We start from the raw sequence: 21027 nt of genomic DNA on the forward strand, positions 1-21027 counted from the left end.
GAAATTGAAAGAGAGAAAAAAAAGATTACACAATGAAACCTGCTGTAGAGCCAAATCGTGGAGGGTCTTCAGCCCCGGTAGAGTGAAACGATTTTAAGGGTAAATTGACCACAAGTAAAAGCCAGAGTCACTACAGAGCATCGAGGTGCGTCAGAGCCTGCGCCCGGAGCGCAGCGCCGCCGCCAGCCGCCGGACAGCGCGGGCCACTTACCTCCGGTCGTCGGGGGGGGGAAGGTGCCGCCGGACCCACGGCTCTGAGTCAGCTGTGTGTCCCACACGGCAGAACGACAATGGGAGAGGAAAGAAATCCGAGAGTGATCAGAGGAGGCTGCGGGCTCGGCGGTGCGTCGCCGGATCCGGTGTATGGGGCTTTGTGGACTACTCCTCCCTGTCGCACCTGTCTCTGGCAAAAGCTGGTCCCGTTCGCCGGCCTGACATCCCCAAGACAACTGTCTCAGGGGCCGAGTGTGTCCGTGCCCCCCCCTTCCCCCCCACAAACACACACACACACACACACACGCGCGCGCGGCACCACCTGTCCCCGGTGCGAAACAGCCCACAAAGAGCTTCTATGTGGCGCAACGACACATGGCACCGGCCGTTAGTCTCTGCAGCAGCGCGCCCTCGGAGACAGCCGTCCGAGACCCCCAACTACTCTGGAACAAAAAAAAAACGCTGGAAGCAGTGAATGATGGAAAGCGGGACGCAATCATGAGCCGTCCAACTCGCCACTGGCACCAAACCAGCCGCAGCGTGTGGAAATCACATCTGTCGTCGCTCGCCCCAGTTGCGTGATCGAGCCCCTGTCCCCCCGCAAGAGTTGGTCTATTTCGCCGCTGCGCACGACCGCTGCTCGGTCCCTGCGTCGTCCCGCCCGGCTCCCGCCGCAGGAGAAGCGGACCGTCCTCCTGTCGCCGTACGCGCCCCGCTTGCACACACAAAGGAACGCCGGGCTCGGGATGCGGCGCGGGGCAAAGTCCCAGTCATGTGTCGGTCGCAGACCGCTGCTCCTGCACTCGGGCTCCTCGGTGCGTCCGTCTTCTAGCGGCGGTGGGAGCCACAGCATCTCCTCCGCTGCTCCCCGCTGTCATCCGCCAGGGACTCCTGGAGCCTGTTAGTGCCAAAACCTGAAGCAGAGTTATGCAGCGACTGGATCGGAATTGATTAACGACTAATTGGTTTTCGGCCCCGATGCGTCCAATCCCCGCAAACCTTTCAAACGTCCAAATGTACACTGTTAAAGGGTTCTCTGTGAAGGACAGTAAGGGACTGCCATTATGTGGCAATTAAATTAACATGTTTCACTGTCACTAAAAATGTACCGTTTTGTACAGTTAATGAAACATGCAGTGTTAACTTGTTTTTAATATCTTCAAAGTATTCCGCAGTGAACTGACTTTGTTAAAATATATTATACAGCTGTTTTGTTTTTCTTCTACAGTATTTTGCAGTTGATTCGTTTGTTTTCTGTTCGCCTATATGTGTGTGTGTGTGTGTGTGTGTGTGTGTGTGTGTTTCCTCGCCTAAATTAATCCTGATTTAGCAGGTAAAACATACAGGAATAGTCACAGTACATATGATTAAAAGAACTTTTGTAAAGAGAAAGGTTATAATAGACGTTATCACAGCTTCTTATTGCATTTTACATTTTATTTTAATCAAAAGTTGAGAACTGCAAATGCAGAACAATTGCATGTTAAACTAATAGACAGAAAAGACGAATATGTAATGCTGTGAAATTCTGATAAAATCTAATGAACACCACCACCATGTTACATCCTTTTCAAATATGAACTTTATGTTCAGGTTCTAACTATGTACTTGTGTAAGTCCAAGAGTTGAACAATGGCAGAGGACTGACTGACTTCTGGTCCACTCAAACCAGTTCTCTCAGCTGCAGCAGACCTCTGACTCTCTGTGTGTGTGTGTGTGTGTGTGGGAGTGTGATAGAGAGAGATAGACAGAGAGAGAGAGAGAGAGAGACAGAGAGATGACTTACAAAATACCAATAACTTCCAGTGCAGCTGAACCAACCCCTCAGCCAACCAAAACATCCTAGCCTGGAACTTATGTAGTTTCACAGACTGGCCACAAATAACACAGAGAGAGTAATAGAGATGATACATGGTGTCAGAGTGAAAGAACAAGAAGAAGTACAAGAATGATTGAGAGAGTAATAATAATATCAGAGTGACAGAACAGAAGAGGGGTTGAGACTTCTTTTTTTACCCTGAAGGGGAGACAGATGGAGAGAAGGAGGTTGAGATTGAGAGGGAGAAGAATTGGAGAAATCAGACAATCTGGTGTTTTTTAACAAATTTAAGTGAGTTATGGGGTTGAATTAGCTCACCATCTCAAATGAAGTCCCAACTAAAATTCGCGAGTCTGCTCAGCAGAGTGGACATGTGGAGGGGCCGCGTTGTTGTTTCCTGGTTGGTGACCCTGCCAGTTTTCTTTGATAAGAATTTTCCCCGTCCAGTCTGATCCAGCCTCAACCAAAACATGCACACATGGTAACTTAGCAATTAAACTGAGCTACTCGTGTTGTGTGATTAATAGACTAGTCATCTATGAAATTCTATCTATTCTATCTTCAAAATTATTAGACGGATGGGGATGGATGAACAAAAAGAGTGGATCCCAACTTCACATGTCGTTTGGTCTGGTGAATTTGCTCTTCCCGGAATGCAATAAATACTGCAAGATACTGTAAGTAAAGTGACTCTGCTGTAAAGTGCTGTATTTTTGTCATGCATTAATGTGCTGTTAAAATGATCTAAACTTTTCTTTTCTATTAGCAATAAATGACTATATTTACATACTGTTGAAATGCTGTTGTTAAATGTGTATGGACTAAATTTAATGGTGGTGAAATGACGAGTGAAACGGGTCATTGGGTAGACAGCCGTAGTTGCGTACCTGAGAGAGAGCACTGTTCTCTTGGGCACATTTTATTCCAAGAAATCTTTATTACAAAAAGACAACCAACGGTTTAGAAAATGTCTAAATGATTTCAGTGCTGACGCTAAAATGAAACCACAAGGCGGATTCAAAGAGCTTTTCCGATAATAGCGACCATTATGAATTTGGTGCTGCAATGTGGAAAGTACCTGGAAGAGACTCACTGAACAAAAGAGACACTCAGTGGATTGGAATTAGCCAAGGTGATACATTTTGACCAAACACAAGCACCAGTCTTGTGCATGTTGTAAGATACAAGAAACTGTGTTTAGTTTTTACTTTTTTCAGTTCCTGTAGCTCTATTTACATAATTTTGGCATCTACAATATTCCTAAAACAGTAACTATGAAGCAGCTTTATTAAATAATACATATTGACAGGAAAATCTATTGGAATCTAATTAGAATTCCTCAGAGTCCCATTTAGTGTAAAGACATGAAATAATTCAGTGAACTTGAAAACGTTTTTTTTCGACAACAGTTCCCCTCCCTGAGATTAAGGCCTTCCTGCTTTTGCATATTCTCATTGAGGCTAAATTAACACAACAAAGGGCTAATTTAGTCTCATTAAATCTCAGTAAGCCTTCAGCCCATCGTATTTGTTGCTCTTAGCAATTTGGAGCATGTATTTTATATGGCCGTTAAATCATTTGTGTTTTTTTAGTGTTACTCCCACGAACATTGTTCATGAGCCCAAGTACAAAGGCCTGATACTTAATGCTAAACATATGGAAAAGCCTTCACACACAGCTGTTAGTGGATAATGCTTGCGCTGGGTTACATGTGTTCAAGGAGCTAAGACCAACAGGGAGAGAAGTGCAAAAAAAAAAGTCTCCTTCATTACTTGATTTTGGATGTGGAGATTTATTCTGAAGAGGGATCTACAAGGCTGCTGCTGGCACATCATAGCTAACAGTATACAAATTCCTTTTTTTTAAGCCAGTGACATTCAGTGGAGTTTACATGAAGGCCTACTGTTATCGGACAATGATATGGTTGAGGGACATTTTTTTTTTGGCTTGCTTGTTGTTGGCTGTTTTGTATTTTCTTATCTATATTTACACAGCCAAAGTTTGCGTGCACCAGCACTGTTATACTTATTGACATTGTTAATTTGGTTTATCTCGTCATGCTGCATGTGACTTTGCAGCCTCCACAATTAAAGCTTAAAAAGAAAGTTTCCTTTGTCCGGTAAACTTCTTCCACGGCCTCCAGAGGGGACCCGTTTCAAGTCTTTGTACAAGCTAAATGCAGGTACAACAGAGGACACTGCTTTGACAGCAGTATCATTATTCAGGCATCTATTAGGCATCTGTTACTCTCACATACACACCATCATGTCTCGTGTGTCTAAAAGAACCCAAACCTAAAGGTTTTCTGTCTTTTCAGCCAAAGTAGACACCGAGGCTTTATATGCCTGGGACAAGAACACTAAACAATTCACTACACTGTGTGACATGTACTCCCTTTTCAGTAAGACTTCGAAAAATACACAAGGAGTTTCCGTGTGCGTGTGTGTGTCTTTTGAGCGTGAGAACTCACACTTTTTATTGTTTTGTCCCAGCTGTTGCACTGCGCTGTTACTCCACCCAAATACAGTGTTTTAATCTAACCAAGCCTTTTTACTCAATCACTGCAGATTTAGCAATAACTGTATTACTTTTGCTGCCACTTGGGCCTCTAGTGACAGTTATGTAATAATGGTACATTTACTGAACAGTAGCACATGTGGAGGGTCAAATCTGTGATGTGAAGTAACATCCTTTAATACAAGTCAAGTCATTACCTAATAATAGCCTTAATCAGCTACTGGCTACTTGTATAGGCAGGACACAAAGTTCGTTGATCATGAATCTAATTTGTCATTTATAGGAGGAAAACATCTTTCTGTAGTTACACAGTTTCACTTATGTGCAATATTTAGGCACGTATGCTTGAGATGAGTATTTCCATCTTATGCTACTTTATCTGTCTTTTCAACTCTATTAAAGTGGGAAATATTTTACTTCTTATTCACTTCATTCACCAGTTACAAGTTACTCATGTTGTACATACAATATACTTAGTCTATAAAAGGTTTTCTATGTAGTTAATAAGTTCTACCTGAACCTGCTACCACATGACAACATGTTAGTCCTTCAGTTGTTACACAAGGAAGTAAAAATACAGCCTTGGAACAGCTACTTTCAGAATGTCATGTGGCTGGCTTCAAACGTGAAGATTACATTACATTGCATTCATTTAGCAGCATGTTTTTGTCCAAAGCGACTTACAATAAGTGCATTCAACCATGAATAGATTACCCAAAAGTGCATAACATAACAACAAGATAAGGATGTTCCTTAGTGTTATGTATGTTATAATATGTTTTTTAGCAAATCCTTTACCCCCTACGGCCTAGGAGGCTGACCACCACGGCTCGGCAGAAGCGGTGAGTCCACGTGAGTCCACGTGAGTCGAGGGCCCTCGGTGAGCTCAAACATGTCTGTAATAACAGCAATACAGAGAAGACTGAACACAGGAGAAATTGTTAGAGATTACAACTAGAAAGATTATAACCAAATTTTATGGATATGGATGAAACCAAGTTACAAAGCACGCACTTTGTTGACACAAGCTGCAGTTTTATCTGTGCTCACAAAGTCTAACTTTGTTGAACTAGTTAATGGTAATTTGTTTCTGAATGTTCCCAAAATCACGCTAGTGGAACAGAGGCTAGCAGGGACATGACGTTGTCCCTGCTAGCCTAAATTTAAAAAAATCAAATATTGCAGATTTAAGTAGATTTTTCTGAAGATACTTCTGTAGTTTCACTCAAGTAAAATTTTGAATGCTCAACTTTTACTTGTAAAATGGTAAATGGACTGTCTTTACATAACACAAAATAAAATCGTCTTACTGATCACCCAAAGCCCTTCACAGTATTCACACACATTCATACGGTGCTTTTTATCAATCACGTTATAATCACATCCTGATATTAATCACATTAATATCAGGGTTAAGTGCCTTGCCCATGTGACTCTTCGGCACATGGACTGGAGGAGGCGGGGATCGAACCATAGACCTTGTGGACCCGCTTTTTCTGGATCCATCTTCCAACCAATTCCCCAAAATAAGAGTTATTTAGGGAAACCCTGCAGAGTAGCACAGAACAGACGCAGGGAGGGAGGGAGGACTTCTACAATGACTCTCTGTGTACATACTGTAGTTACTGCTGACACTACTCTAAAATTAAACTGCTCTCCAAAAATGTATTTTTAAATCCCCAGATTAGTTTAATATTCTGTTTCCAGCAACTTTGCATACACATGATTTAGGACACAAAAACTTTTAGCCATGTTCAACAGAGGAACTTACACCATTTCATCTCTTGTCAAAGTTTGTGCGATGGCAATAAATAAATAAATAAATGTTCATTTTGTTCATCCATTTGCTTTTATCCCACTCAGAGAGTGTGTCAGAGCAGGCAGGGCTGTAGACCTGAGCCAGATAAAAGGAAAAGAGCTGCCATTAGAAAGCTTTGCAAAAAAAGCCATACAACCTTTGATGGGGAATGCACTTTTTAATCTTTCTACGACATGGGGAAAAGGGGACGGGCAGCACAGCCACTGTAAGAAGTGTGTGTTTGTGTGTGTTACCAGCAGGAGGAGATATGCTTATGCAAAACTTAGATGAAGCTTTTGTCCGCCAACTTCCATTTCACCCGAAATGTGAACGCAAAATAAAGATTCCTCAGTCTCCAGTCTCTGTGACCATTTCCTATCTCACTAAAGTAATCACATGGTTCACCAAGCTGCCAACAAAGACGCATAGACCGCATGCAGGGCTCATGTGATCAGACCCAGTGACTTCACAGGCTCAGCAAGTCATTGTTAAATGATGGAGCTCAGTCATTTGATAAGCAGCTCCACGACTGTTCTCCCATAAAAACCAACCCATAGCCTGCTCCGTAAGTTGCTTATTGCGACCCATATTTACGTTTCATTGTTAAGAAACCTCTAGAGGTCTGCGAAACAGCATCCGCCTTGTCAGCAAATGCCCCAAAACAACAAATTTACAAAGCTCTATATTGGTACTTATTAGGAATAGAGCAAAGTGTCCACATAGGCGGGATGTTAACATTTTGAATCAGTATATTAAATGATCATATATTTGCTGAACAATCTTTACCTATAATTTCTCTTAGTTTTTAATGATTGAGATTTATAATTACACTCGTTTGATATAATCTAATGCTTAATTGAAAAAAAAACATGGATATGAAGCTTTTAGATAGTTGAATCAGTTGATTTGGTTACTATGTTTTCTATTGTTAATTTAATAGCGTTGACTTATGAGGTGTTGATGACAGAAGTTTTTTAGATTAAGAATAGGCTGTCAGCCCTAACCCTAAAACCCACAGCACTCACTCTTACCACTCAGTAACAAATTTTTAAAAACTGAAAATGACCTTGATATTGATAGTCCCTGGTGTGAGGCTGCTCCAGTATTCATACAAAACATAAAGGCCGTGAGCACAATTTTGAATTGTTCCTGTTCCCAGCGTAGAATGTAAACAGTAAAGTAAAAATAAGGTCTGAACAGCAAAGGTTTGTTTGTGAATTAGAGCAACGAAAAGTCTGGCTTTCATAAATGATGGATGTTTGTTCATCTCCTGTATGTGAAAACAAGAAAACACAGTTATATATTAACTCGTTTTTCTTGTCAATTCTCACAGTTACTATTCATTTATTCATAAATGCACTTGTTTATTTTCTAGCACTTGCAGCTGAGTCAAACATTGACATTGTAATTAATTTAAGTGTTGATTACTTAGTGTTGATTTAAATAGACTAAATGTGAAATTATTTACGGTCAGTGTGTAAATAGATTTAATCAGCTTGTTGTAAATTAATCGGGACCAATCTTGGTGAAGTATGTGTTACTGTGACATAGTGCAGAGGCAGCCATCAATCTGTCATTATGAAAGTGGTGCAGAGATGACAAGGGAGAGGTTATGCGATGGGATATGAAGGGTAAAGAGAAGGCAGAAAGATGAAAGAAGTGAAGCACTCTTTTCTAAGAGATTTGAAAAATATTATATTGGAAAACATGGTGGAAGATGAAAACAATACTGAAAGGGAAGGGGATCGATACAAAAAATTCTGAGATATCTTTAATAATCAGAGAGGACAAAGGAAAAAAATCAAAGCTAGAATCGATGTACAGTGGAGAAAGCATGCTCTTTGCCTCTCCTCTCTAAGTCACAACAGACAGGTCTTTTTGTTTGGAGAAGGGTCCCAGTAATGTGCCATAGCTGTCAAAACTCATACAATCAAAACACTAAAGAACCATAAATATTTCATGGCCAGTCAGCTCTTTCCATGTTTGCTCTCCACCTCCGCTGTGGCAGCTGACCCATTGTTGGGGCTCGAGGGTGAAATATGCACACCAAACTAAACAGAGGAGACCCAGAGAAACGAAAGGCAGCTGCTGGTATTCAAAAAAAGCGATTGGAAGTCATAAAACACAGAATTAGGAAATTGTGCAATTTCTGTGGAAGCAAAATTGAGACTACCTGTTTGCCATTGCAGGACACAGCCCTTTTATTTGTTGCTTTTCATTTTGTATGTTGCAGTCAGTGACCTGGCACCTCTGAGTGTGGTCACAAATCTTTTAGATTATGTGTTTTTAAAGTCTGCAAGAGGTTCCCCCACAAATCACTTTTCTAATATCCTTTAAGCCGAAGGCACAACAGTCATAAAACGTCTGTAGCCAGTTAAGTTTTCCTCGCAGGGCAATTTTACTCTACAGATTAAAGGCCGTTACTCTCGCAAAAAGTTTAATGCATAAAGTTAATGACTTTTATGAGGTTTCATTTCGAGCCTACACTTTGTAAATGGACATGCTTTTGATGCAATGCTCAACTTTCATGCACTCCGATGCACATAATTAGTTAAGTTTGCGTAGTTCACTTTTGATGTGTGAAAAATCTAAGACCTGAAATTCAAGTTAGTGTCCAAGGGAATATTATTATCTGGAAAAACCTGTGAAACATTACCCCGACGCAGGCCTACTGTATGCTGCTGTGATTCGAGAACCTTTCCAAAGCAGTTTTCCTTGACTTGGGCAGCATGGTGGTGCAGTGGTTACCACTATCAACTCACAGCAAGAAGGTTTGTGGTTTGAATCCCGATTCAGACCTTTCACCCTGGAGGGAAAAAGTGGTATAGATAATGGATGGATAAATAAGAAGATTATGTTGCAGATTATGTAAAGTTATGTTATGCATCTTTCAAAATGTCAGACCACTGCTTTGAACTGAAACTCTCTCTAGATCATATTGTCACACACTTACAGTAAGCATCCGGTCCCTTTATTATTTCAACATGACAGAATGGTTCTCTCACATATCTAATGCATGGTTTCTGCTGTATTAATATGGTATAGGGCAAAATATAGTAAGGGCAAAGGTCCATCTCCAGTTTCAACCTGGAGATGATTTGTCGCTGTGTTGTATGTTACTGATACCTTGTGTTGCACGTCTCCGGAAATTTGTTGCAGGATGTTAGAAATCAGATTCCCATCAACGGTGTAGTTCAGATGAAACCAAGCAGATCTGGTCAGCTAATAATGCATGGGGGGTAATTCCTACAGTTCCAAGGCTGCTGACAATGAAGAGCAGAAGGGGAAACAGGAGGGAAAATGAAGGTTGTATAATTTTTTCGTTGTGCACCTGAGACATATGGTTTAGCACTAAACATGAAACAGAGCAAAGGTGTTTCATTACAGTACAACTACCCTTTCCCTGTTTATCCAGGACCAAACCCTTGCAAAAGTGCTGTTTGATAATGATGGATTTCTTATTGAAACTTTCAACCTTCCATGTGTAATGCTACAAAGACCTAATAAAACATTCTTAGGATTTGAACATCTTAAATCTTTTATGGTGATCCCTTCATCATCATTTGTTTAGTTTGTTATGGTTTTTGATTGGGTTTTTTTTTTGTTAAATGGGGTTATAAACTAAGATAATGGCTATTGTACTGATTGTATGTATACTGAATGCATCTCATCTCTTTTTGCACCATTGATTATGCTACCATTTTTGTGTTGTACTGAGTAGTGTGTGTGTTCCATTTTATTATGACCAAACTATTTGAAACCAGGCATTTTATTCAGTATTGAAAAGGATTGGGCGTCTTATGATTAAATCTGTATGGATAGGATTTAGGTGTTCTGCTCTCATATCTATGAAAAATATGGTCAAATTGCCAATGTATTGCTCTTATCTTGAAAGGTATGTCTTCAGGCAGGAACAAAAGAGTGAATGAGGGGAGTGGGGGAGAGTGGAGTGATCATTTTACTCTGAGGGATGAGTGATTTTCCTCTTATATGCTTATCTTTAAATTAGTCAATATCCAGAACAATTTTGGCCTTAATAAGTGATCCATAGAAGCAGAGTTAAGAGTTAAACAGGAACAGATGAGAGCCTTTGGGGCACATGTTGGTCTCTTTTGCAAGAGAGTGTGGTGGCACTGATTTGAACATATGTGTATGTGTGTCTGTCTTTTAGTTCAAGGCTTATAATGCAGGGATTGAAATTGCTCTGTCATTCATAAAAATATCAGACAAATACGAGGGAAATGAGTCATAAAGCTGTGGTCAGGTCAAGACCCATGTTTACCACCTCATGCTAGTTTTCTCTTACAGCTTCAGAGTAGTGTTTAAACCGAACAGTCGCCCTGGATTTTTAACTTAACCAAAACAAAGCTACAGCAATTTCAATCCAATTAATTTCTGATAGCACCATAGAAGTTATCTGTTTCCTTTGCGTGGAGCCTGGTGCAGGCGTTTGGGAAAATACAAAGGGACAGCTAATGAAAACTGTATACTGGGTTGAATAATGAAAATCCTCTCTGACTGAAAAGGGAGAGTTAATAGAGTCTCGTTAGGGAGGATAACACAGCATCCAGCAGCAGGGGAAGTCAATGTGTGGTTTCACAATGGTAAAGTATTATGGGGATATCACATCAAGAGGAGCACAGAAAATACCACCACATGACAATGTAATTAGTAAGTAAATAAAACTAGCATTACCGTCTGTTCTCCTTTAGAGCCCATGCCCCATTTTTGTGGAGATTTTAAAATATTCAAAGATTAAATATTAATATTTAATTTTAAAAAAGCATGCTCTGGAGTTGAAGTGCATCTGCAGTGAAAAGACCTTCAGGATGTAAACGTGAATGAGTCTAGCTCTGTGTGGCTGAGGCTGCAGGGGGGGGAAATTTGACTTAATGGGTAAAGACTGCCCTCTCAGGGTTTACTCAGTCAATTGCACTTAACATTGGTTGTCTGACTATTTGTACAGCTCAGTCAGCTGACTGCACAAACAGTATATGGTAGGGAAATGCCTTCATTTGCATTCAGGCTTGCATATGATACACAGATAAGCAAATAATTGTTGTTTTCTATAAATGCACACTTAATGAATGGTTTGGGTAAATATGTTTTTTTTTATTGTGTTAAAAATTGTCAGCTATAACTTCTCCAATGAAGTACCCAGAGTTATGCATGAATGGTTACTGAATAATAAAATAATACAGTATAATATAGTTGTATGAAAAAATTCTCATATCAACCATGAAAAAAATGCGTTTAGGTGACTCACAAGTATGCTTACAACTGTAGATTAACTGGAATATATTGAAAACTCAAAAATAAACTATATTCAAATTAACTTTTATACTCAACTTATGCTTACAAGATTTCTTCTGGTGCCTTTTTGTAGCATCCTGTGGCTTTCATCAGCAGAAGGAGTTTGCACATTGTCACAGACACTGAAGAAGACCTACAGTATTAATAAGTAAATAAATACTTCAATCATTCATATTCACATAAAACATGAAGAAATATTTCATATAATTACAGCTGTTGTTATACAACATTACTGCAGTATCTGGAGTGTCATACTGAAGTCACCTGGTAAAGATAAGTAATCTCCCTGACATCTTCTTAAATCTTGGACTTTGAACAGAAATGTTCCTGTGGGGGTGGGGGTGGGGGGGGGGGGTAGTTATGTAAGCATTTTTATTTTTGAAATTTATTAGAGCTGTAGCCTGAATCATTTATTTGTAATACTTATATTATATGATATATATTTACATAATATTAAATAATTTCTAGTCAATATGCATTTTTGTAAACAATATATTGGTAGACCCATATATTTAGACTTGACAGTTCATTTAGTACACCAAGATAAAACTAATGCAGTTTAATACTGTACACACACACACACACACACACATATATATATATATATATTGGCCACAACATCAAAACCACCATTAACCAAATGAACTAAAAAAAACTACCATTATTCTGTACTGAGTTTTACTGCGTCGTTGTAAATAAAATGTAAATCCCTGTAAAATATAGAACTGGGATTTCTTTTGTTTGGTTGCAAATATACACAATACACCTGGTTAAATAAGAATATGAACAGTATTTAGAGCTTGTTTAAAAGTGTCAGACAAAGAGCGGCACAGCTCTGCTCTCTCCCTCTCCTCCTCTCTCTCTCTCTCCATAGCTTCTCTTTATAAAGTCTCTTAAATCACGGGTACAGCTTTACATTCATCTGACCCTACGTCAGTCAATGTAACCCAAATGACGTAATTTAACGTTACTGTATAACTAGCTTCATAATAGCCTCAGGTTAGATTCCAGTTGAGTACAGAAATATGAAACTATAAACACATTGAACAACATTGCTCATTTGCGAAAGTCAAATAGCGAGATTAATCACAGTTATTTGGCAACAGCCTTTCACTTACCCTACTTCTCAAAGTCCTCAATCTTCTATCTTCATTCAAACTTTCGAGCGGTCCGTCGGCAATAAAAGTCCCCCGGCAACCTGGACCAAAAATATAGTCGGACCGCTGCTAACTTCGTTCCATTGTGGCTTTTTATGCATTGTGAGGAGGTACAAGTAAGTTCAAGAAACTAAAATCCCATCATTATCATTTTGTTTTTTTTAATTGGTTCATTTAAACAGCTGAGTGGATACAGCAGTAAACATGTGAGCCTATTGTGTATGAATTTATACGATTTTATTTACATTATTTGAATCACACGGGATGGCTGGGGCACACACACACACACTGACGGGCTCTTCTGTGCTGTGATTTGATTGGTTAAAAGTTTCCACTCTCCGCCCTCATTGGCCCGCCCGTGCTCAACTCTAGATTCCGCCAGTGAGAGAGGGACGGAGAGTCCGGGGCACTGTTGAAGGCTGACCCGGTTCACTGACTTACAGGTCACGGCAGGACAGAGGAACAATAAGCCCCCTGTGAGGTCAGTGGCTGATTTGACAGCTTCCTTTTTTATGTTTAAACCGACCTTCCGTTTGTTAAAGTTAGCTAAACTTGCTAAGTAAACCGCTGTTATACTGAACTAACGCCACTTCCCTTGGCAGGCTGAGGAAACTTACTTTTCTTATTGTGGACCGTCGCGTCTGACCAGAAGTTAGGATACATCAGGGGTCGAGTGTTTGGTTCCTTTGTTGAGGGGATGTTGACAGGTAGTCGCAGTTCCCGTTGAGGGGTAAAGTTCATCAATGACAGCTGCTGTGTAGTGACGTTACACCCTGCGCACCTCCTCACTGCAAAAAGTCAAACAGCAGCTGACATGGGGTTCTAGTGACCTCAGCCCAGATTTAATGATCACATTTTACACTGTCACATCGTTTCAGTAACTTCCAAAAGTGCATTTTGTATCAGATGTCTCTGCTTAAATATTATATTGTTCTAAGGAAGAGTTTCTCAACCTTTTCAAGCTTCAATGATGAAGCAATCTCCTGTGTCGAGATGAGAAATGAGCACATCAACCAATGAGACTATTATTCCCCAAGGTTGATTCATTTGGGTTTTAACGGTCTTGAGAAATGACAGATCCAATGTTTCTAAGGAAAAAAACTTAGAGCCACAAGTTTGTGTAACAGATTTTATTTTCTTTCCTGTCCTGTCATCATGAGATTACTCAGGCCTGATGCCACTGATCTACAGTACAGTTTCGTTTTCAAGAACCTAATCGTCCTCCCTTCTCTGGTGAATTGACCCTTCTCTGGTGGTATGTCTGTGTCTCTGTTCTCAGATCATGGACATTCCAGTGATTCCAGTGTCACTCATGATTTCTGAAAGTCTACAACAGCTTGGTTGTGTTTCATAAGAGCTTTCCTCATAATACGAACTGTGTCTCTGAAAATAATCTTGAGTTCATCTCACACTTGATACCAGGGGAGCATAGTGTAATACTTTGTTTTGGAATACAGCCAGTGAAGATCTTATCAACTGCCTCAGAAAAATAACCATAAAAATCAAGTTGCTCAACAAAGCTGTTGCAACAAAATACAATTTGCAATCACACAAATCCCAAAGAAATCATCTGGAGCTGCAGAAGTCTAAAAACATCACACAGAGTATTATATTCACTCTGACATCTAAAAGAATGTGTTAGATAAATAAAAAAGCTCTATGTATATGAATCCTTCATAAACATCCCCCGAAACTCAAGTGCATTTTGTGGGATATGAGGCTTTCTTCTCTGTTAGCAGGTCGTCCTGTCAGGCAGATGTGTAGACAAATCTACCTGAGCATTTTCTGCGGGCAGCATGTAACAGCTGGTTGGATGCAGTCCTCATGCTACTGCTGCACTTTTCTCCTGCAGTGTGATCAAAGACATCATGTCCTTTTCTTTTTAGACTCATTGGCCCTACACATCAGATCGAGCATGTCAGACGCTTGTTGTAGTTTAGTGTTGTAGTGAAGACAGGTGGATTGGTGTCCAACTCCGTCTCTCTGTGCCAGCTGGAAGATCCCAGACAGATGCCGTCCACATGCTGGGAGCATCAGAAGAAGGAGGAGGAAGGGAAGATGTTGCTGCAGGGTGTTTTTTCCGATCCTAATCTTTCCTCACTTGCACCTCATTGATTGTTATCATTTTCGATCAATCTTCCAGTTAATTTCCAGTGATATGGTTAAATTTTTCCATCAGAATTTCTTCTTTTGTTTGTGATGTACTCAAGTACCTAATTAGGATTAAAGAAGGCCTTGGCTGATTTCTGTTTCACTTTCTTGTGCAGTAGTTGACATCGCAGGTGTTTATGCTACATCTTGATCTACCAATCTTATCCTTAAAAAAGAAAAAGATTCTTAAACAAATTGTAGAGCTGTGGGAAGCGAGGAGAAGTACAACATCTAATTGTCCCCTTTTAACTTAAAACATGTAGACTTCACTTGTAAGCTAGGCTGTACCATTTATATATTTATATAGTGCTGTTTCCTCCTCGTTGCATCATAGTGTTGATAAATGAATTGAACATGGCTGCATTGCCTTTCTGCCTATGTAACACTGCCCAATGTAACAGCGATTCCAAATTCACTTAAACAAAGATTATCAGAGATAGAAGAGGCATGTGCACATCAAGCGATGTGAGGTGATTCTATGTTTCTGACAGTCTGTATTCTGTGTCAGAGATTGAATCCGGCAGTCACAATGGCAGACAGTGGGAAGACTAATGAGAGTGGAGCTGCAGCAGCAGAAGCCGCTAACGGAGACCAGCAGGTGAGGAGCGCTGCGACTCGAAATGACACTGTTTACAAAACTGAGGCCTATTATGAACTCATCTGACACTTTCTCCATTTTGATGAGCTGTTGTAGGGAATCAGTCATTATCCCGTAATTACATTATCCCAATATTAAGCTCACTTAAACTACTGGAATGACCTTGATGATATGATATATGGTATTTTATGGACACCTGTTTGTATTTCACAAGTTTCATGTCTTGTCAATGACAGTAATGGTGGATCGGATGTTCTTTTCTTTTTTTTCCCTAGAATGTTGTTTCCCGAGTGAGCAACTTGCCCCTGGTCAGTTCAGCTTACGAGGTGGTTTCCAGCGCCTACAGCAGCACCAAAGACAATGTGCCCTTGCTGAAGGGAGTGATGGATGTAGCAGAGAGCGGCGCCCGAACCCTGGGAGCAGCTGCCACCACTGGGTCCAAGCCTATTCTGGACAGAATAGAACCACAGCGTAAGATCTTCTCCATGTGAAAAATATGACGTAATATATGTGCAATAACGGCATTTAAATGCACTGTGAATGAATGTCAGGGGACTAGAATTCAACATAAAATAGTTTTGTTCTTCTGAAAGCAAAATTTGCAGATTGTTTACTCAAGGTTTCACAGAAATCATTAAAAACCCTCTCAGCTCCTGCTCTACAGTAAACAAGAAACTGTTTAATGACTATTTTTGTTATTTGCTGCATTGCTCTCTTCTGACACATTCAACTGGGGATTCTGGTTGCATTTTTATTCCAATGGAATTTTTGTGTGTGTTTCAGTTGCTACAGTAAATGAGTATGCCTTGAAAGGACTGGAAAAGATGGAAGAGAAGCTGCCTATTCTTCACCAACCGGCAGATGAGGTCAGACAGAAAGCCATCCTGCTATAATGGCGACAAAGAACCTTTTTTTTCTGTTGCTAAGGCTATTTTTCTTCTCCTTTTTGCACTGCATTTGGATTGAATATACTAGTAACATTATCACGCCTGGGTTTTTCCTCTGTAAGAGCTTGTGGTAGCTTACTGTACACCTCATTGTATCAAGTCACTGAAAAAACATAGATCCAGCCATTAACTAGCCTTCTGCATAAGCTCACAAGTTGTATTAATCTCCAGGTAACCGTAACAACGGTATCTGAACAGTTGCTGTTACTTTCCTTTTAGAGCAAATTGTCCCAAATGTCATATCTCTTAATAGGATAAAAGCAATGCAGAATTTTTTTTTATTGCACCACCATTACTCTCCAAGCATGTCACATAATCTGCTCTTTTATTCCTCAGGTCATGTCAAACACAGTGGGTATGATGTACCAGTCGGTGGCAGGCGCCAAAGATGCTGTGATGGGGGCTTGGATGGGTGGTGTCGAGCTGACCCGGGCAGCAGTCAGCGGAGGTATCAGCACCGTCATGAGCACCAGGATGGGCCAGATGGTCAGCAGCGGGATGGGCCTGGCCCTCAGCCGATCTGAGGACTGGGTTGACCAGAACCTGCCGGTCTCTGAGAGGGAGCTGGGTCAGTAGCTGTCCGAAATGTGCAAAACATTATCAGTCCAAAAAAAACAGGGGGTGATAAAACCATATTTTTCATGCTGAGGTATAGACAGGTGTGTTTTCACAGTTGGATCAAATTAAGCTGAAACGAGGCTGCAATTAGAATTAATTATGGAGGACGAGTGGTTCATTTTTCATGTTATCACAGATGATTGTAAACAAACAGATGAGCATAAGCTAATAAGATAAGCTCAGGGCTTAAAGACCTGTTCATGAATGTTTTTCACCGCATAAAGAGATATGATTTTAGATAAGATAAGTTTTATTCCAGATTTGCTCCCCCCAATTGCGACTAAAAGAAAGAAAGGGCTGTTTCATTGAAGTGCTTCGTAAATATATCTGATATAAAACTTTAATAGCAACAAAGCACTTTCAAGTTCAATTCAGTTGTTTCATACTATCACACCTTGAATTTACAGATCTATCAATATTTTTTTTTGGAGCCTAAGTTTTAAATGTTATTGTTGGAGTTATGCTTTTGTTAAGATTTGAATCACAGATTGTACCTTTTATCCTGTAACTCACAAACAAAAGTGTCACTTTCTTTACAATTGCAATTAAGGAGCTGCTACACCACCTGAATCAGATTTTTGATTTGAACAAAAAAAAAATTGCATTTTTGTTCTACTATATATATTAAGTACATGGCAATGGTATCCCATATACTTTCAGTTCGGCCTTATTAATGCTTCTATTTTGTTTTTAGGATAAGCATTAAATAGTTTCCGTAATGACTCTATGTCGCTTACATTACTCTGAGCTTAATGTGACACATATTGGAGAGTAAGTTTCCAAATTGCAAGTGGAATTACTATACTTTACTTAAACTTGATTTATTACATAAGTAATGTGTTAGAATGATGGCATTAGCACTATTTGCCATTTACTTTGACAGTTATTAGCCAGCATTGTCTTTGCTCCATTGAGCTATAGATCAATCAGAAAATGTAATAATACGATCCGAATAAATTCTGACTATAGAGGCAAGACGGTGCGATGTGGCAAGGTGGGAGTGGTCGTGACAAAGTTCTTAATTCTGCCTAAGTGGCTGGATCTGAACACATCAGTGGTTTATGCTATTCATAGAGAGGGAGGCAGAGCATCCCAGTGAACTTCCCTTCTGTCAGCTTGGCCCGTGAAGCACCTACAGTTTCCAACACTCACAGTTTTGACACCTGCTACAGTGATGTCATGTTATCATGACAACCAGCCATAACTCTAATGTAGCAGTAATACTCAAGAGGCCGCCCTCTTCTCTGGTTATGGATATGAAAAGGATTCAACTGTATCTGTGATCGGCAAAGCACACATAATGGCAGAGCTCGGGGGGATGATGGATCTGTTCAGTGGTTTCTGTGGCAAAGGCCCGCTGAGCCACCAAAGTAGCTTTTAACAGAGGCATAGGGAGACAGTGTTACATTACATAACTTTTAGCTTCTACACACTGATGACTCACGGGAGTGAAGTGACTCTGAAGACTTCCTGTCTCTCCCGAGTAGATCTGCTTTGACCCTGTCACAGCCAAGTGACCCGGCTCGGAGCAGATGCCATAGCTGGCACAGAGAGCAGGAACCAATTGAGCCTCCATCCATCAATCAAAACATCTCCACTTGCCCATGCCACACAGACGGCACATGTACTGAATTTCTTAAGCGTTCTCTTTAACATAACAGTTAAAACTAGAAAACTAAGAGGGAGCGCATGAATGGCTGTTACATTAGTTCCCATTTCAGAGTTGTTGAAACAGATATACAGTGCTAAAAATCACAGCTGTGTGTTCACACCTAAATATTTAAAGCCATATGTAAAATTCTAGCTCCCCTGCAACATGAAACCTTTCCCTTGAAGATATACACTGATCAGCCATTTCATTAAAACTGGTAGGTGGCTTTATTGATGTGGCTGATCTGTGTATATGTGTGGCCTTATTATTATTGAAAAGTATTTTGTAGTTTCAGTTATTTTCCATGGCGTAAAAAATAAACTGTCCTGCCACAACATAAAAAACAGTCACCGATCTTAATGTTGTGGCTGATGAGTGCAAGTGAGATTAACAATTTTCTCTCTCAGCTGCTGTGGCTGAACCTGTCACCAGTGAGGTGACTACTCCGCCGGACAGCCCCAGCTACTTTGTCCGCTTGGGGAAACTCTCTGCCAAGGTACAGGAGCGAGCCCTACAGCAATCTCTGGTCCGTGCACGGCATGCCAGGGATTCCACCTATGCTGCGGTGGCTCAGATTACCAGTACTCTGGACCTGCTCGAGAGTGCCCGTACCAGCCTGGGTACGGCCAGTAACCAGATAGGAGGGGCCTCAGAGCAGCTACTGCAGCGCTGGACAGAGTGGAAGGAGAAGCAGGCTGGAACTGGACAGACAGAGTCAGAGCCGGATGGGACCAAAGATGAATCTGAGGTCAAGGCTGAAGCAATTAGATATGGAACAAAAGCTTCCTAACAAGATTATTTGTGCATTTATCAAAGCATTAATAGTGCATGTACTATACATTTACAGACTGTAAAAAAAATCTTGAACATGATCCCATTTCTCTGAGATGGACAAAAAACAAGTTCTTATTTCAGCAATAAAAGATACTTGCATTTTAGTGGCTTTTGTATTGTCATCAATCGTGTGGGATTGTTTTGTATCATCTAACGGTTATTGTATTCGCCACTTTCTGTTCACAGCAGCTGGAATGGCGGGCTCTCTCCATGGTCCGTGGTCTGAGTGACCAGCTGCGGTCAGCCAGCTCCAGCGTGGTTTCAAGTGCTCAGGGTCTGCCAGGTGCGGTCCAGGAGCAGCTGACCAGCGCGAGGCGATCAGCTGAGGAGCTGCAGTCCTCTCTGGGGAACACCAGCACTCTCACACCCCTCCTTCTGGAGCGCAGCCGTCACCACCTGGCCCAAGTACAATAATAAATACTATTACTTAACACAACTATTCCTTCCATTATACTTTTATTGGTGATTAAATAATACCTGTAGAGTCTTAGCGAACAGGAAATAAACAGAATATTCCTAAGGATATTACATAAACATCCATTCTCAGAGTTATCTGCTCATTATGTTGTCTTCAGTAATGTGCACAACTAGTCCCTCAATATTTCCCACCAACAATAAAGCTTAGCATATTTATTTTTTAGCATATAAGCTTAGCTGATGTTTGCTTTGATTATGCATGTGGTTAAGAAACTGTTGAGACCAATACCCGTATGTACTTGTTCCCAGGTTCAGCAGTCTGTGGACGGTGTCATGGAGTATCTACTTCACAACACACCACTCAACTGGCTGGTGGGGCCCTTTGCTCCTCTGCTCACTGAAAGGGCCGAGGGAGATGTGGCGATGGAGCACGCTGGCCCAGACAACTAGTCCTCGAGACCTGGTTGTGTTTCTCCGTGAATAATCAATTTGCTTTAACGAAAGAAGCTTCATATTCGTGTGATGTTGTCTCCATGATTCACTAAATTCGAACTTGCTTAACGACACTACATTTGTGATTTAGCGTTTAGTAGAATATATTACAACTGAATGCACTGACCCAAGGTCATTGGGTCATTTCTGCAATTTGTTATTAATACTGGAAAAGATTAAAAATATATATATATTTTTACATCTGTTTTGCCTAAAACAAATAATATAAAGCAAGTGCTAAACCACATTTTATTGTCCAGGCCATTTTAGGGGCATCCTAAGTTTTCCTTTAAAAAAAAAAAGGACACATGAAAGCATCTGTAGTGACGTGTTATTCACAGTGCATTTCATTTGTGTTTTGATCTGCTGGTTTTTGTTTTAATTTCAGTTTTATGTATGAGAACCTTCGTGTGTTTACTGTATGGAAGCAGCTGAAGAACTGTCAATCAACGCTATGTCAATAAATCCTGGACACTTTCATTGTCTTTAAAGACATTTTAGA

At 40.5% G+C, this 21027-nt stretch overlaps 2 protein-coding genes and 1 long non-coding RNA gene across 12 annotated transcripts in view; 1 reads left to right on the top strand and 2 right to left on the bottom strand.

The window, feature by feature from the left end:
* sema6bb (sema domain, transmembrane domain (TM), and cytoplasmic domain, (semaphorin) 6Bb) overlaps positions 1-1298 on the bottom strand; it is a 111336-nt gene extending 110038 nt beyond the window's left edge. Inside the window, exon 1 of the mRNA XM_035648167.2 lies at positions 212-1298. The gene's annotated coding sequence lies outside the window, so the exon portion shown is untranslated. The remainder of the gene's footprint in view (positions 1-211) is intronic.
* Positions 1299-3804: 2506 nt separating this feature from the next.
* On the bottom strand, positions 3805-13690 carry LOC118318482. 9 transcript variants are annotated; one of them, XR_007032050.1, is made up of 6 exons: positions 13435-13690; positions 12779-12858; positions 11697-11793; positions 9474-9607; positions 9004-9153; positions 3805-5445 (listed from the first exon to the last, which is right to left on the bottom strand). It is a non-coding gene; the product is annotated as an uncharacterized LOC118318482 (long non-coding RNA). The 9 variants fall into 9 exon arrangements; XR_004795734.2 differs by adding an exon at positions 11925-11987 and having other exon boundaries at positions 3805-9153; positions 9474-9610; positions 11707-11793; XR_004795731.2 differs by adding an exon at positions 11925-11987 and having other exon boundaries at positions 3805-9153.
* Positions 13153-21025, top strand: plin3 (perilipin 3). Of its 2 annotated transcripts, none has more exons than XM_035648169.2 (8): positions 13153-13298; positions 15477-15566; positions 15842-16037; positions 16350-16432; positions 16850-17081; positions 19190-19530; positions 19803-20021; positions 20343-21025. In XM_035648169.2, exons 2-8 carry the CDS (start codon positions 15498-15500, stop codon positions 20481-20483), a joined length of 1281 nt encoding a protein of 426 aa, XP_035504062.1. In that variant the 5' UTR covers positions 13153-13298; positions 15477-15497; the 3' UTR covers positions 20484-21025. The 2 variants fall into 2 exon arrangements, with proteins under 2 accessions (XP_035504062.1, XP_035504063.1); XM_035648170.2 differs by lacking the exon at positions 13153-13298 and adding an exon at positions 14856-14888.
* Positions 21026-21027: the final 2 nt, after the last annotated feature.

The sequence above is a fragment of the Scophthalmus maximus genome, chromosome 13 (genome assembly GCF_022379125.1).
Source record: "Scophthalmus maximus strain ysfricsl-2021 chromosome 13, ASM2237912v1, whole genome shotgun sequence".
Classification (NCBI taxonomy): Eukaryota; Metazoa; Chordata; class Actinopteri; order Pleuronectiformes; family Scophthalmidae; genus Scophthalmus; species Scophthalmus maximus.

Bases quoted from the DNA above. Each gene is read 5' to 3' on its own strand.
- plin3 (XM_035648169.2), top strand. From the start codon at position 15,498: ATGGCAGACAGTGGGAAGACTAATGAGAGTGGAGCTGCAGCAGCAGAA. The intron at 15,567-15,841 runs GTGAGGAGCGCT...TTTTTTCCCTAG, and splicing joins CCGCTAACGGAGACCAGCAG to AATGTTGTTTCCCGAGTGAG. The intron at 20,022-20,342 runs GTACAATAATAA...ACTTGTTCCCAG, and splicing joins GCCGTCACCACCTGGCCCAA to GTTCAGCAGTCTGTGGACGG.